Source organism: Coregonus lavaretus (genome assembly GCF_964263955.1).
Source record: "Coregonus lavaretus genome assembly, chromosome: 1".
NCBI lineage: Eukaryota > Metazoa > Chordata > Actinopteri > Salmoniformes > Salmonidae > Coregonus > Coregonus lavaretus.
The window spans coordinates 51506632-51523576 of NC_139988.1; the positions used below are offsets into that span (position 1 = coordinate 51506632).

The window sequence follows — 16945 nt, forward strand, 5'->3', positions numbered from 1 at the left end:
CAAAGAGGCACTGAGTTTGAAGGTAGGCCTTGAAATACATCCACACATACACCTCCAATTGACTTAAATTATGTCAATTAGCCTATCAGAAGCTTCTAAAGCCATGACATAATTTACTGGAATTTTCCAAGCTGTTTAAAGGCACAGTCAACTTAGTGTATGTAAACTTCTGACCCACTGGAATTGTGATACAGTGAATTATAGGTGAATTAATCTGTCTGTAAACAATTGTTGGAAAGATTACTTGTGTCATGCACAAAGTAGATGTCCTAACCCACTTGCCAAAACTATAGTTTGTTAACAAGAAATTTGTGGAGTGGTTGAAAAACAAGTTTTAATGACTCCAACCTAAGTGTATGTAAACTTCCGACTTCAACTGTACATTGACTTCTGTCGTGCAGGTAATTTTTCAACCAGCCACAGGCTGCTTGGTCTAGACCACTTGTCAAATTCATTCCACGGAGGGCCGATTGTCTGTGGGTTTTTGCTCCTCCTTTGTACTTGATCGATGAATTAAGGTCACCAATTTCGGATAGCCTCCGTAGCAGGAATGCATGATCAACCGCATCGAATGCTTTCAACAGATCAATATAAAAGGCAGCGCAGTGCTGTTTCCTGTCTAGTGCATTAACTATGTAATTTATGACTAGAGAAGCAGCCGAGATGGTGCTGTGGCCTGGTCTAAAGCCTGACTGGTGAGCATTCAGAATACATTTTCTATCTAAAAAGGACCGCAGCTGAGAATTTACCAAGAGTTCTAATATTTTCGCTATACATGAACGTTTTGAGATTGGACGATAATTATTAAGATCGCAGGGATCACCACCTTTGTGGAGCGGGAGAACATAGGCCGCCTTCCACACCTTAGGAATAATACCCAAGAGAATGAATAGAGAACATTCCAAGGATGTATATTGATAACAACAAACAGCCCAGCAAACCGGGAACATTCCCAGAACATTAGCTAACATCCCATTATGTTCTAGTTAGGGTTTGAGCTAACATTAGGATGATAACGTCCCACAAACATTTAAATAATGTTTTTTATCACCAAATATTTTTTTATAAGAAAATGTTTGAAATGAATCATCCTTGCAATGTTGTCCACAACATCTGTAAAAACTGGCACAGAACATTCTCCTAAGGTTCTCATTAGGTTGCCTGGGAATGTAATTACACAATGTTCCGGTAATGTTCTTAGAACATACTTGCATGTGAGCTCCTAGAGTGTGCAGCTCTCCATTTCTTTTATAGTGTGACATTATGACATGATGGTTCTAATAACGTTCCCTGAACATACTTCAGCAATAAATGTTGGATCAATAGAAGTTATTCTAAAAAAAACATTCCTGGAATATTCAGTTAATGTTGATGGAGATATTACTACTAACACATACTGTATAACAACAAACAAGAAACATTCCTTCAAGACTATTATAAAGTTATTCTGTAAGGTTATGACATGATACAGAATTGTTCTAAAAACATAGTTCAATGATAATGGAAGTAGTTCTGAAAACATTGCTGCAATATTCTGCTAATATTGATGTGTAATGTAACATTATTATATTAAGTTGCCAAACTTTTTAAAAAATGGCATTTCCATGTTCTTACATCATCATATTTTATCAGGGTATTGTCCAAACATTGCTATACAGTGGGGAAAAAAAGTATTTAGTCAGCCACCAATTGTGCAAGTTCTCCCACTTAAAAAGATGAGAGAGGCCTGTAATTTTCATCATAGGTACACGTCAACTATGACAGACAAAATGAGATTTTTTTTCTCCAGAAAATCACATTGTAGGATTTTTAATGAATTTATTTGCAAATTATGGTGGAAAATAAGTATTTGGTCAATAACAAAAGTTTCTCAATACTTTGTTATATACCCTTTGTTGGCAATGACACAGGTCAAACGTTTTCTGTAAGTCTTCACAAGGTTTTCACACACTGTGGCTGGTATTTTGGCCCATTCCTCCATGCAGATCTCCTCTAGAGCAGTGATGTTTTGGGGCTGTCGCTGGGCAACACAGACTTTCAACTCCCTCCAAAGATTTTCTATGGGGTTGAGATCTGGAGACTGGCTAGGCCACTCCAGGACCTTGAAATGCTTCTTACGAAGCCACTCCTTCGTTGCCCGGGCGGTGTGTTCGGGATCATTGTCATGCTGAAAGACCCAGCCACGTTTCATCTTCAATGCCCTTGCTGATGGAAGGAGGTTTTCACTCAAAATCTCACGATACATGGCCCCATTCATTCTTTCCTTTACACGGATCAGTCGTGATGGTCCCTTTGCAGAAAAACAGCCCCAAAGCATGATGTTTCCACCCCCATGCTTCACAGTAGGTATGGTGTTCTTTGGATGCAACTCAGCATTCTTTGTCCTCCAAACACGACGAGTTGAGTTTTTACCAAAAAGTTATATTTTGGTTTCATCTGACCATATGACATTCTCCCAATCCTCTTCTGGATCATCCAAATGCACTCTAGCAAACTTCAGACGGGCCTGGACATGTACTGGCTTAAGCAGGGGGACACATCTGGCACTGCAGGATTTGAGTCCCTGGCGTCGTAGTGTGTTACTGATGGTAGGCTTTGTTACTTTGGTCCCAGCTCTCTGCAGGTCATTCACTAGGTCCCCCCGTGTGGTTCTGGGATTTTTGCTCACCGTTCTTGTGATCATTTTGACCCCACGGGGTGAGATCTTGTGTGGAGCCCCAGATCGAGGGAGATTATCAGTGGTCTTGTATGTCTTCCATTTCCTAATAATTGCTCCCACAGTTGATTTCTTCAAAACAAGCTGCTTACCTATTGCAGATTCAGTCTTCCCAGCCTGGTGCAGGTCTACAATTTTGTTTCTGGTGTCCTTTGACAGCTCTTTGGTCTTGGCCATAGTGGAGTTTGGAGTGTGACTGTTTGAGGTTGTGGACAGGTGTCTTTTATACTGATAACAAGTTCAAACAGGTGCCATTAATACAGGTAACGAGTGGAGGACAGAGGAGCCTCTTAAAGAAGAAGTTACAGGTCTGTGAGAGCCAGAAATCTTGCTTGTTTGTAGGTGACCAAATACTTATTTTCCACCATAATTTGCAAATAAATTCATAAAAAATCCTACAATGTGATTTTCTGGATTTTTTTTTCTCATTTTGTCTGTCATAGTTGACGTGTACCTATGATGAAAATTACAGGCCTCTCTCATCTTTTTAAGTGGGAGAACTTGCACAATTGGTGGCTGACTAAATACCTTTTCCCCCACTGTATATGCATATCTACAGTGCCTTTCAGTATGTATTCACACTCCTTGTTACAGCCTGATTTTAAAATGGATTAAATTTAGATTTTTTTGTCACTGACCTACACGTCAAAGTGGATTAATGTTTTTAGAAATTCTTAGAAATTAATTGAGTCAATAAGTATTCAACCGCGTTGTTCTGGCAAGCCTAAATAAGTTCAGGACTAAGAATTTGCTTAACAAGTCACATAATAAGTTGCATGGACTCACTCAGTGTGAAATAATAGTGTTTAACATGATTTTTGAATGACTACCTCATCTTTGTACCCCACACATAAAATTATCTGTAAGGTCCCTCAGTCGAGCAGTGAATTTCAAACACAGATTCAACCACAAAGACCAGGGAGGTTTTCCAATGCCTCGCAAAGAAGGGCACCTATTGGTAAATGGGTAAACATTTAAAAAAGCAGACATTGAATTTCCCTTTGAGCATGGTGAAGCTATTAATTACACTTTGGAAGGTGTATCAATACACCCAGTCACTACAAGGATACAGGCGTCATTCCTAACTTAGTTGTCGGAGAGGAAGGAAACCGTACATGGATTTCACCATGAGGCCAACAGTGACTTTAAAACTGTTACAGAGTTTAATGGCTGTGATAGGAGAAAACTGAGGATGGATCAACAACATTTTAGTTACTCCACAATACTAACCTAATTGACAGAGTGAAAAGAAGGAAGCCTGTACAGAATAAAAATATTCCAAAACATGCATCCTATTTGCAACAAGGCACTAAAGTAGTACTGCAAAACAAACGTGGCAAAGCAATTAATTAACTTTTTGTCCTGAATACAAAGTGCTATGTTTGGGGCAAATCCAATACAACACACTACTGAGTACCACCCTCCATATTTTCAAGCATAGTGGTGGCTGCATCATGTTATGGGTGTGCTTATAATCGTTAAGGACTGGGGAGTTTTTCTGGATAAAAAATAAATGGGATTGAGCTAAGCACAAGCAAAATCCTAGAGGAAAACCTGGTTCAGCCTGCTTTCCACCAGACACTGGGAGATGAATTCACCTTTCAGCAGGACAATAACCTAAAGCACAAGGCCAAATCTACACTGGAGTTGCTTACCAAGAAGACTGTGAATGTTCCTGAGTGGCCGAGTTACAGTCTTGACTTAAATGTGCTTGAAAATCTATGGCAAGACCTGAAAATGGTTGTCTAGCAACGATCAACAACAAATTTGACAGAGCTTGAAGAATTTTGAAATTAATAATGGGCAAATGTTGCACAATCTAGGTGTGGAAAGCTCTTAGAGACTTACCCAGAAAGGCTCACAGCTGTAATCGCTGCCAAAGGTGATGTAATCAAGATATATGAAATATTTTGTTTCTTTTTTTTTAATTTTTTTTTTTTAATGCTATAATTTTTCTTTGATATTACAAAGTATTTTGGGTAGATCGTTGGCAAAAAATGACAATTCAATCAATTTTCATCCTACTTTGTAACACAACAAAATGTGGAAAAAGTCAAGGGGTGTGAATACTTTCTGAAGGCACTGTATGTGGACCTCACTGCAATCTACCAGGCAATGATTTAACATGATTTTTGATGTCAAGTTTGTAGGGAAAATAAAAGTCAAAACATCCCAACTTGACAGTATATAAAGAAGATTGATAGAGTAAGAAATAATAGAGGATACTTATTTTTCTAGATGTACTTACTCTCTCCTTTGCAAAGACAAAGACCACGACCTGGAAGTCAGAGTAAAGCTGTAAACAGCTTTATATTTGTGTCAGTCCCATCCCAGTGGCGCAGTGGATAAATTCCAGGGATAACGCTCCTAAACTCCCTGGTTCAATCCCGGCTTGTGACTGTCAACAAAATATGGTTAAACTATGTTTGTACAATAAATGTCTAGTAAATGTTTATGTGATTCCAGATAATTGCCATATCTGTTTCTACATGGACTGTTGTACAATTCACTTCCTCAAGAGTAAGATAACACATTATCATTACGGGAACATAGGAAGAACATTGAGTGAATATTTTGTGCAGCCTGATACAAACTTTGTAAGAATGTCATCACAACTGGACAGATTTTGTACACTCAGTGGCCAGTTTATTAGGTACACCACCCCGTTCACAAAAATGGATCGCTCCTACAGATAGTGAGTCACGTGGCCGTGGCATGCTATATAAAGCAGGCATCCAGACATTGAGGCATTCAGTTACTGTTCAATTGAACATTAGAATGTCAAAACGAGTGACCTAAGTCGACTTTAAGCATGGTATGATCGTTGGTTCCAGGCGCACCGGATCCAGTATCTCAGAAACGGCTGTCCTCCTGGGCTTTTCACGCACGACAGTGTCTAGGGTGTACTGAGAATGATGCGACAAACAAAAAACATCCAATCAGAAGAGAGAGCTCAGAGGACAATAGCAAGAATCATGCAAGCTAACAGGCGGGCCACAGACAGACAATTAATGGCGCAGTACAACAGTAGTGTGCAGACAGTCATCTCGGAACGCACAACTCGTTGATTCTTGTCACGGATGGGCTATTGCAGCAGACGACCACACCGGGTTCCACTCCTATCAGCTAATCCCGGTTCCTGTTGTGTCATGCTGATGGCAGAGTCAGGATTTGGCTTAAGCAGTATGAGTCCATGGCCCCATCCTGCCTGTTGTCAACGGTACAGGCTGGTGGCGGTGGTGTACTGGTGTGGGGAATGTTTTCCTGGCACATGTTAGGTCCCTTGATACCAATTGAGCAATGATTGAACGCCACAGCGTATCTGAACATTGTTGTTGACCAAACCCAATAGAGCATCTTTGGGATGAGATGGAACGGGCTGTTTGCAACAACTGCGTGATGTCATGGACCAACATCCCTGTGGAACGTTTACGACACCTTGTACATCCATGCCCCGAAGAATTCAGGCTGTTCTGGAGGCAAATGGGGTCAGTCCGACCCGGTACTAGATGGGTGTACCTAATAAACGTACCACTGAGTGTATACAGTATATCCCCACTATTTTCCCACAACCTAAAGAAATGTTTTAGGTACATTTAAAGAACATAAAAAATGTGTTCTGGGAACATTCTTGCAACATCCAGCAAATGTTTTTTCAACCTAATAGAACCATTGTAATCATTAGCACAACTGGACAGTTTTTGTGTTTTGTGAACATGTCTCTTGTCATATCCCCACAATATTACCACAATCTAAAGAAATGTGTTAGGAACTTCTAAAGAACATACATGTGGTTCTTGTAACATCAGGTGAATGTGAATGTTTTTTCCACCCTAAAAGAAACATTGTATAGTCATCCTCACAACTGGACAGTTTTTGTGTTTTGAGAACATATCTTCTGTATTCCCACCAGACTGTTCCCACAACCTTTAAAGAACAGAATAAATGTACTCTAGGAACGTTCTTGTAACCACAGGTGAATGTTTTAACAAACACTGTATAATCATCAGCACAACTGGACAGTTTTTGTGTTATGAGAACATCTGTCGCAACCTAACGAATGTTCTGGGAACTTTCACAGAACCAATTTTGGGTTGCTTGGTATTCTCCCTGCTGAGCCAGTCATGCTGTCTGGCAGAATATATGCTAAGAGGAGTCAGTAATTAAGGAGACCTTAAGATTCAGCACACTAATTCAAACCGCTATGAGCTCAAGGTTAGCTGCACGGTAAGTTACTGTAGTGTCGCTTGGAGACCTGTGGAAATACTGATGCAACAAACAACAAGACTGATATGTATGTAAACTATGCACAGTGTTGCTTTAACAGAGCAACTTGGAAAGTAATTCCCAGACTCTCATGAACTGAGAAAGAGAGAGATAGAGGAGAGAGAGATCGAGTGAGTGAGTGAGAGATGCGCACACACAGCCACACACACACACACACACACACACACACACAGTGTCTCAGAGAAGGGGAGCTACTGTATAAGCGATGTGCTGTGTGAGTAGAGTAGGCAGTGTGGGTATGGGACTAGAGTAGAGTAGATCTGTGTGAAGCCACTCTGACAGTCATAGTAACTGTAATAGCCAGAGGGCCTATAGCAGTGGAAGACAGAGTCTGGCTGAAAGCTATTGTAAGGACAATGACATGTGTGGTTGGTTATGTGTGTGTGCTCATGTCTGTGTGCAAACATGGTGGCAGTGCCGCTACTGCTGCCAGTGATCCACAGTACAGCCCACTGCTGGCCCCCGTCCTAGTCTGCTGCCTTTATTACCACTGGTCATGGACGCACAATTAATTAAGCTAGCCTCCTTCCCATAGCATCAGAGCACACAACAGTCACACAACAGAGCACTAATGTCTGTCACACTGCTTTGGCTGACACACTGAGAGACACTGAGGCACTCTCTCATCCAATCAATGCCCAGCGCTGCTGAGACCCCGCCCACTCTAAGGCTGTAGACATCACCTGCTGTGTCACCATTTGTCTCAAACATCACCCCACTTCCAGGGCTGACCTTACACCAAGCTCTCCAACGATCGCTATATTTATATTCTCAGAATTCAACTTTGGTATTTTAAATTTTAATATAGCAGGATTTTCTGTCGTAACTGAGAAATCCCTGTATACATGTTTTGTGTGGTTTCGCGTAGCCCTGGTATAATTGGAGTCCTAACACACATCCTATGGTTATGTAAGTGAGTGTGGGAATGCTGCTTCTCAATTGTTATCTATTGGCTGGCTGCTGTGGTGGGGCTGTGTTTCCACTGCCTTCTGCATTCCACAAGACCCAATCTGTGTCAGCAGGCATTTGTTTCACTTAAGGAGTGTGTATGTGGCATGAGACATTACGCAGAGGACAAGGACACCTGCCTCTGTGCTGCCCGGTAATCTAATAAATTGCGTGCAGGTAGCATGGAACCCAATAACCATTGCAACAACAATGCCCTTCAGTCACAGAGAGGGGGAGAGAGAGAGAGAGAGAGAGAGAGAGAGAGAGAGAGAGAGAGAGAGAGAGAGAGAGAGAGAGAGAGAGAGAGAGAGAGAGAGAGAGAGAGAGAGAGAGAGAGAGAGAGAGAGAGAGAGAGAGAGAGAGAGAGAGAGAGAGAGAGAGAAAGAGAAAGAGAAAGAGAAAGAGAAAGAGAAAGAGAGAGAAAGACAGAAAATGAAACAGAGAGAGGGAAAGAGGGGAAGACAGAGAAAGAGACTGGGAATAAAAAGGTTAGAGGGGGTCATTGACTGTGCTTTATGATGTGAGAAAGACCAGTAGTTTGACTTACCCTGTAATACAGTTAATCACTAACAACATAGCGGTTTGACTAAAGAGAGAGCCTCTCCAGCTCTGTGGTGAGAGATATGATAGAGCAGCTGGGTTTCTGCAGGATGGCGAGCTGAAGCAGATGTGGAGGAGTGCAGGAGACCACAACATGGATATCAGAGACACTTGTTTTATTTTTTCTGGTAGCGCCCCCACTGGGACTCTGTGGAAGAGCTCAGATAATCATCTCCACTAACACCACTTGTCCAAATAGAAGGCCAGGCCCTGCTTATACAGTGGAAACAAAAACTGACCTTTCTCTGAAAAGAGAAAGATGGGACATAAATAAATGTCTGTGTGCGTGTCCGTGTGTGCGTATGCGCACATGTGTGTGTAATTGTCCAAGTGTCCGTGCGCACGTGTGTGTGTATGCCTAAGAGGAGCATGGATGACCCCCTGGTCCCAGTGCTCCTCTCCCATCCTGCAGGGGCCAGGGTTAGAAGATCACACCGCCCCAACATGGTGACGTTTCAGGGACAGGGCCAGGCTGGACTGGGGGCCCCTCTACCCCACTGCTGCTGGGCCCCACAGATCTGAGGCCAAGGACAATGTTTGAACACCTGCCCCTCTCAGAGCCACGGTGCAGCTTGGGGGAATGATTGTTGTTTCCCAATAGAAGGAAATAGCTGAGCTCTTCAGACGGCCCTGCAGAGTAGTGGACACACCCCTGCAGACTAGTGGACACACCCCTGCAGACTAGTGGACACACCCCTGGGAGGATAGTAGTACCGTTCATACACACTGTATGAAAACACACTCTACCAGTTTGACACAATGACTAGAGCCTGTATCAACGGAAAGCATCTGAGAAAAGATGAGAGATTAGGGAGGTCAATTGCTGACATGATCGATAACGAGAGAAAACAAAGTAAGGTTTTACTTTGTAAAATAGCATATCTGTGTGTGAGGGTGAGCTTATAGTGCCTGTGTGTGTGTGTGTGTGTGTGTGTGTCGGGGTGTGTGTGTGTGTGTGTGTGTGCGTGTGTGTGTGTGTGCGTGTGTGTGTGTGTGTGTGTGTGATCTTGTTCTTCTATCCTCGTGGTGGCCTGAAATCCCCAAAGGTCCCCACAAGAATAGTAAAACAAGAAGAAAAAAACTCCCTTGTGGGGACATTTCCCTTGTCCCCATAAGGACATAGGCTATTTTAAATTTAGGGGTTTAGGGTTAGGGGTTAGGTTTATGAAAAACCTAACCCCAGTATGAAAAAATGTATGCACTCACTAACTGTAAATCGCGAGAGAGCGTCTGCTAAATGACTAAAATGTAAATGTAAATGTTTAGGGTTTGGGTTACAGGTTAAGGTTAGGGTTAGGTTTAAGGTTAGGGGTTAGGGAAAATAGGATTTTGAATGGGAATCAATTTTAGGTCCCCAAGAGGATAGAAAAACAAGTGTGTGTCCGTGTGTGTGTGTGTGTGTGCTCGCCTTACCTTCTTCTTGTCCCTCATGGAGCCTTTTCCGCGCACCATGATTTTACATCCTGTCTCTGCCTCCAGCTGCTTGGCTGTCAGCCCCCGTGGTCCCAGGATACGGCCCACAAAGTTAAACTGCCAGAGAAACACACACACACACAAATTAGAACCAGAGCTTAGAAGTTCTTCAACATGTCAATGTATCATTGATATGTATGAGGACATAGTAGACAGTTGAAACATATCTGTAATCGAAATGTTAACTGATTTTCTCAACCCTGACACGTTGAGAAGAGAGAGGGATCAGATACAAAGATACGGAAACAGAGAGAAAGAACGAGAAAACAAGGCGATGATGCAGACGAGGTAGCCCCTCCCACCTCGCTGTAATCTCATGCCCACATCACCCGCCCAGTGCTCTTACACAATGGCGCTCGATGGCGGCTGAAAAGCAGCCGATATCGGGAGCGCCTTGCGACCAGCCGCCGCTGACAAGATAAAGCTCAGCAATCGTTCGCCCATCGATCAGCAGCTCCTCTCTGCTCTTCTCCTCACTGGACCTTACACTGCCTGTCAGTCAAGACTCATGACGGCTGCTGCATATCGATGAGCTGGGACTGAGACTGACACACAGACAGGTCCTGGGACTTAAAGGACAAGAGAGACAGACTGACTGACTGACTGGCAGATTGATTGACTGATAGTCACTATCAAAGTATATAGCAACAAGACCCACTGGATACAAGCGAAACAGAGCAACAAGACCTACTGGATACAATAAAAACAGACAAGAACAATGAAAGGTTTTATAGATTGGCATTCACCATTATCTCCATTGATCACTTCATGTCAATACAGATGTAGGATCTTAATTTGAGCCAGTTTGCTACAGCAGGAAAATAATCCTGCAGCATCAGGAAATGCGAATTATTATGTGGACTCAGTACTGGTACTCCTTGTATATAGACTCGTTATTGTTATTTATTGTGTTACTCTTTTCTATTTTTATTAGCACATTTTATACTTTTTAACTCTGCATTGTTGAGAAAGGTAAGCACTTAACGGTAAAAAAAACAGGTCTACACCTGTTGTATTCAGCGCATGTGACAAATAAAATTAGATTTGATTTGGATTATAATTAATGGAGATTTTTGTATGGGTTGATAAATTTTTCGTAAGGGAAAATCTAGATGGAATTTAAAAAGTGGAAAATACAAACTTCAGTAGCCTTTTTTAAACCTCAAATAAACTAAAAGGTTTACATTTCCTGCATTGCAGGAAAGTTCTCCTGCAACAGGGTGATCAAATTAAGATCCTACATCTGTACATTCACTTTGATAGTGTTTTGAATCAGAGTCGACTTGACACTACAGGATGTAAGTTACGAAGAGCTGTGGGAAACATATGGACTACTATGGTTACTCCCTCCTTTATGGCTATCAAAGTGCTATGCAACACAAATAATTGAGCCTGAAGTATCGACAATCCATTCAAATGAGGTCTGGGGGCTGGAAGATATACTGAACAAAAATATAAACGCAACATGCAAAGATTTCAAAGATTTGACCGAGTTACAGTTCATATAAGGAAATCAGTCAATTTAAATAAATTCATTAGTCCCTAATCTATGGATTTCACATGACTGGGAACACAGATATGCAAATGTTGGTCACAGATACGTTAAAAAAAGCAAGGGGCGTGTATCAGAAAAGCAGTCAGTATCTGGTGTGACCACCATTTGCCTCATGCAGCGTGACACCTTCGCATAGAGTTGATCAGGATGTTGATTGTGGCCTGTGGAATGTAGTCCCACTCCTCCTCTTGGCAGTGCGAAGTTGCTGGATACTGGCAGGAACTGGAACACGCTGTCATACACGTCGATCCAGAGCATCCCAAACATGCTCAATGGGTGACATGTCAGGTGAGTATGCAGGCCATGGAAGAACTGGGACATTTTCAGCTTCCAGGAATTGTGTACAGATCCTTGCGACATGGGGCCGGGAATTGTCATGCTGAAACATGAGGTGATGGCGGCAGATGAATGGCACGACAATGGGCCTCAGGATCTCGTCACAGTATCTCTGTGCATTCAAATTGCCATCGATAAAATGGAATTATGTTTGTTGTCCCTAGTTTAAACCTGCCCATACCATAACCCCACCGCCACCATGGGGCACTCTGTTAACAACATCAGCAAACCGCTCGCCCACACGACTCCATACACCTGGTCTGCAGTTGTGAGGCCGGTTGGACATACTGGCAAATTCTCTAAAACGACGTTGGAGGTGGCTTATGGTAGAGAAATGAAAATTCAATTATCTGGCAACAGCTCTTGTGGACATTCCTGCAGTCAGCATGCCAATTGCACGCTCCCTCAAAACTTGAGACATTTGTGGCTGCACCTGTGTAAAGATCATGCTGTTTAATCAGCTTCTTGATATGCCACACCTGTCAGGAGGATGGATTATCTTGGCAAAAGAGAAATGCTCACTAACAGAGATGTAAACACATGGACTGAGTGGAGCTGGTGGGAGATGGACAGAATAAAGAGACCGCATGCTGTCTTTCTATGCGTTTCTGCCCTCACTGAAAGCCCAGTTGTTTTAGCCGTTTGTCAGCTGCCAAAGTAAGGAGTTTGCACCTGGCATGGTTGAAAAGGGCACATTCTGCCGCTTTGCCATGTACTATGCCTCTATACACAATACACACACCACTACCCAATGAGAAGAAACAACAAAGACCATATCTAAGCATAGGGATACAGGTCACTACATAGAGCCAGCATTCTGCATAATCATTAATACCTGCCATTTAAGATAATTTCCTTGACTTCACTTTACAATCTCACTTTGATTGGGCATCACAGAAGTATACAGGTTTTCATAATGGTGCTTGAAAGCTCAGTCAGAGGTGTGACTCTAGTCAATCATGCTTTCTTGTCTCCTGGATAAAATATGTTCCAAGGTGCCATTTGGGCCTGAACAATCATAGAAACCACAAGACTTCCTCATTTTCATAAGTACAGCTCAGCTCAAATTCACAGGGAAGGGAAATCAAATAGCCAGTAGCTATCTCCACTCTCTGACGCAGGTCTCTCTGTACCATACTGTAGTGTTCGGTGCAATACAGAGCCATCAGCCATGGAACAATCATCACTTTCAGCCTACAATTCAGAAGACACTCTCAGGGCAGCTGCCAGGAGATTCAGGATAGTAGCAGGCTCTGTCTCTTAGACCTTGGCTGTCATGATGATGATGATGATGAAGATCATGTACTGTAAATGCCATTTCCCTACCTACCACGTTTGAACAAAATATTTGAGCCTTCCGTTCAGATATCTGAGCCCTTCTAGTATGCCAAAGCATGAAAAGTTAAAATGCATTATCATAGTCAAACATTCGCTCCTCCGTAAAATGGGTCATGAAAGAGCATCTGACTTATTCATGTGACACAACCCGGTGCAACAGAGTGCAAGTGACAGCATGAAGGTGAAAGGGGACTCGAAGCAACACTACTCAACCCCCTCCGGTTTGCCTCTGTCACCTGCATTCTGATATCCCACCTTTAGGAGCATCCCTCTCTCCTATCCTCCTCTGCCCAGCATTGAGTTCCAAGTCTCCTAACCCATCACGCCAAGTACAGTACTTTGATGCATTTGGTAGTGATGAATGCCTCCGAGTAGGACTGAGGTGAGGAATCGGGGAACGTGAGGCTGTTTGTGTTTTGAGAGGACAGTAGTGTGTGTGTCTGTCTGTGTGTGTTTTGAGAGGACAGTAGTGTGTGTGTGTCTGTGTGTGTGTGTGTCCTTGCGTCTGCATGTGTTTTAAGAGGAGGAGAATAAAAAGTGCGGAATTAGAATCCCATCTCCCATCTTGTCAGGCAAAATCTGGGCGAGTGACTGGCAATGTGAGAGAAGGGATTTGCGTGGAGGTTATCAGCATTGGTAGGGTTAGTGTGCTTCAGACAGGAATAGTCTTTGTGGAGGGTGTACCCCTACCCCTCTTCCAGTAGGGCTGGGACGATACCAGTATCGCGATACTCGTTAGTATCGTGGCAAGGAAACAAAATACACAATTTAACTTCTTTAGGAAAACTGCCGTAATTTAGGAAACAAACGTCATTATGTTGTCATCCAGAGTCGCAATATTTAACACAAAGCAGGGTTTTGCCAAGGAAAGAATATTGCGATACTGGTATCGTCCCAGCCCTATCTTCCTGTGTTTAACCTTATCTGTCAGGCGCTGAGTGATCCAAATGGCAGCTGCAGCTCACTCAGGATCACAATGGGCATTATCTTCCTTTTAAAGAACCAACAAAGGCCCACAGCAGGTGCACTGGGGTCAAACACACACTGTCCATGTATTTATAAAGCAAGTGAGTCTCCCACAATCTCGGCCCAACAGCACGATTTCCGACATTTCTAGGGTGGACGGGTGGACACTGGACAGGGTGGATGGAGTGGTTCAAATCATTGTAGTAAAATGGTGGATCCAACTCCCATCCATAGTATTGATCAGAGAGGGAGAGCAGCCTAACTGCAGCAGCCAGCCGGAGAGGCCAACAGGACAGAGACAGATTGAGTCAGTGGCCTGCAGCAACGACACAACCCACCTCACCTCCACTCCTCACTGCTCCCCCTAAACTAGAGAGAGAGAGGGAAGAGAGAGAGAGGGAAGGAAGTGGAGAGTAAGAAAATCCATTGAAGCTAATGGAATGTCTAATATCTGCTTTTAAAGGACTAAAATCGGCCTATTTATCCAATCTGGGCAGTGGAGATTAAGTGTGTTTTCCATCAACTACAATAAAAGCCGAAAGTAATTAGGGCCATTTTATACTGGGAGCATGCTGGACCAACCGGCAGAGACTCACACTGATCTTAGTATTTTATGAAGATAAACGAGCTAGCCACTTTAATAGGCAAATTAATTACTGCATGACTTCTAATAGCACTCTGCTCTAATTCCCTTCTGCAGGATGTCTTTTGTTTTCATTATTACAGAGGACAAGAGTGCGAGCGTGCAGGAAGAAAGGCCAGATAGCTCTTTCAGGAGAAGGTGAGTTTGTGTGAATGTGCGTGTGATTATTGACCTTATCATACCAAAGGACATTCACATATATTTTAAGTGTGTTTGAACATGAAACAGTATTTTCCATTAGCTACTTTTTCCACTTCATAAATTAACTAGGTTTCTTTTCACTTAAACGTTTCAATTCGCTAGTCAGAAAAGTCCTTATAGCCTTCTCCCGCTAGAATGAACAATATGCATCTTCTAGTGATCTTTTGATAGGACAGGCGCTTGTCAGTCACAAAGCGAGCAATGACAGGGAAACACTGCTGGTTTGTCAGAATGCTGTCCGTCCCGCCTCTCTGTACCTGTGTTATTTTTGTGCGCTGTGGTTGGCTGCAGTCAAATTTCTTCCATGGAGGGAGAGCATGATGCTTCTTCATCGTCTCCTGTGAGTTAATTTACACATCCCACGTAATGTAAGTAGTAACGATGAGTTGAAATCCACTTAATTATTAATGATTATTTTATTTTGCATGTTTCATAGGCTATTTACTGTTCTTTGATTGACGACCGAACAGCTTGTGTTGGCTACTGTATAAAAGGTGTCGAACTGACTGAATAAAGTCAATATCCTATATCCCTTTGCTATTCATAAATTATACAACGTAGTTATATATCCATGGTATTGCATCAGGACAAATTAACCCCCAACAACAACTGCTCCCCGGGCGCCGATGACGTGGATGTCGATTTAGGCAGCCCCCTGCACATCTCTGATTCAGAGTGGTACTCTGTAGCTCAATTGGTATAGCATGGTGCTTGTAATGCCAGGGTAGTGGGTTTGATCCCCGGGACCACCCATATGTAAAAATGTATGCACACATGACTGTAAGTCGCTTTGGATAAAAGCGTCTGCTAAATGGCATATTATTATTAAATGCGGAAAACACATTTCAGTTGAATGCATTCAGTTGTACAACTGACTAGGTATCCCCCTTTCCCTTTAAAGTGACTCATCAGTGTAGCCTAGTGATGGGCAAACGGCTCTTTTTGAACAGATATTTTAGGTGAATGGAACCGAATCGCCTCGGTGAGAGAGACGTTCTTTTGGCTCCTTCATTTGCATACTGGTAGGCTACTGCTTTTTGGCGATTATCTGCAGATAAATATGAAAACATTCAATGAGAAAGTTACAGAGATATAAATATCATACCCCCCAAAAAATGCTAACCTCCCCTGTTATTGGTAATGGTGAGAGGTTAGCATGTCTTGGGGGTATGATCTTTGTGCCTCTAACTTTCTCCCTCATCATTATTCACGATTCATTCATGATTATCCGTAATCATGGTAGCATCCACATTAATGTAGAAGTGTAAAGAAACATATTATTTTCTTATTTACAATAAAAGTGATTCCAAAATTACACTACATTATTTACCATTCATTTCTATTGGGCACAAAATAATCTGAAACACAACCAAAACAAATGCATCCAACAAGTTTGTAGTGTGTGCTAGGAATATGGGACCAAATAATACACTTTTTACTACTTTAATACACATAAGTGAATTTGTCCAAATACTTTTGGTCCCCTAAAATGGGGGGACTATGTACACAAAGTACTGTAATTTCTAAACGGTTCACGGTGGATGACAGAATGAGGTGAGCCTCATCCCCTCCTGGGTGATGATGCTGTGTGTTGTCTTAGCGGTCCTAATGTCCTAATGAACCCTAATGAACCTTCATTAGCCATGCTTGTGTTGCTGGCACCTTCCTCTCTCCCCTGCGTCTCCCCTGTGTCTAGCTCCGTTTATTATCATCACAATAATGAGGGGGCTAATTTATACCGCATAGCTCACCTAATAACAGACAGCTCTCCCTCCTCTCCTCCTCTCTCACCCCTTTACTCACTTCTCAATCTTCTCTGCACCTCAAGTGGACCTCACGCAGCAGGGATGGGAGGGAGGACTGCCCTCTTAAAATCAAGGTC

General features: G+C 42.6%; 1 protein-coding gene across 5 annotated transcripts in view; it reads right to left on the reverse strand.

The window, feature by feature from the left end:
- LOC311109672 (KH domain-containing RNA-binding protein QKI) overlaps positions 1–16945 on the reverse strand; it is a gene marked incomplete at both ends in the record, with an annotated part of 77633 nt that overhangs the window by 34617 nt on the left and 26071 nt on the right. For all 5 annotated transcript variants that reach the window (XM_084152633.1, XM_084152632.1, XM_084152630.1 and 2 more), the window contains one exon: positions 9965–10081. In XM_084152633.1, coding sequence (XP_084008759.1) covers positions 9965–10081 — 117 coding nt within the window. The remainder of the gene's footprint in view (positions 1–9964; positions 10082–16945) is intronic.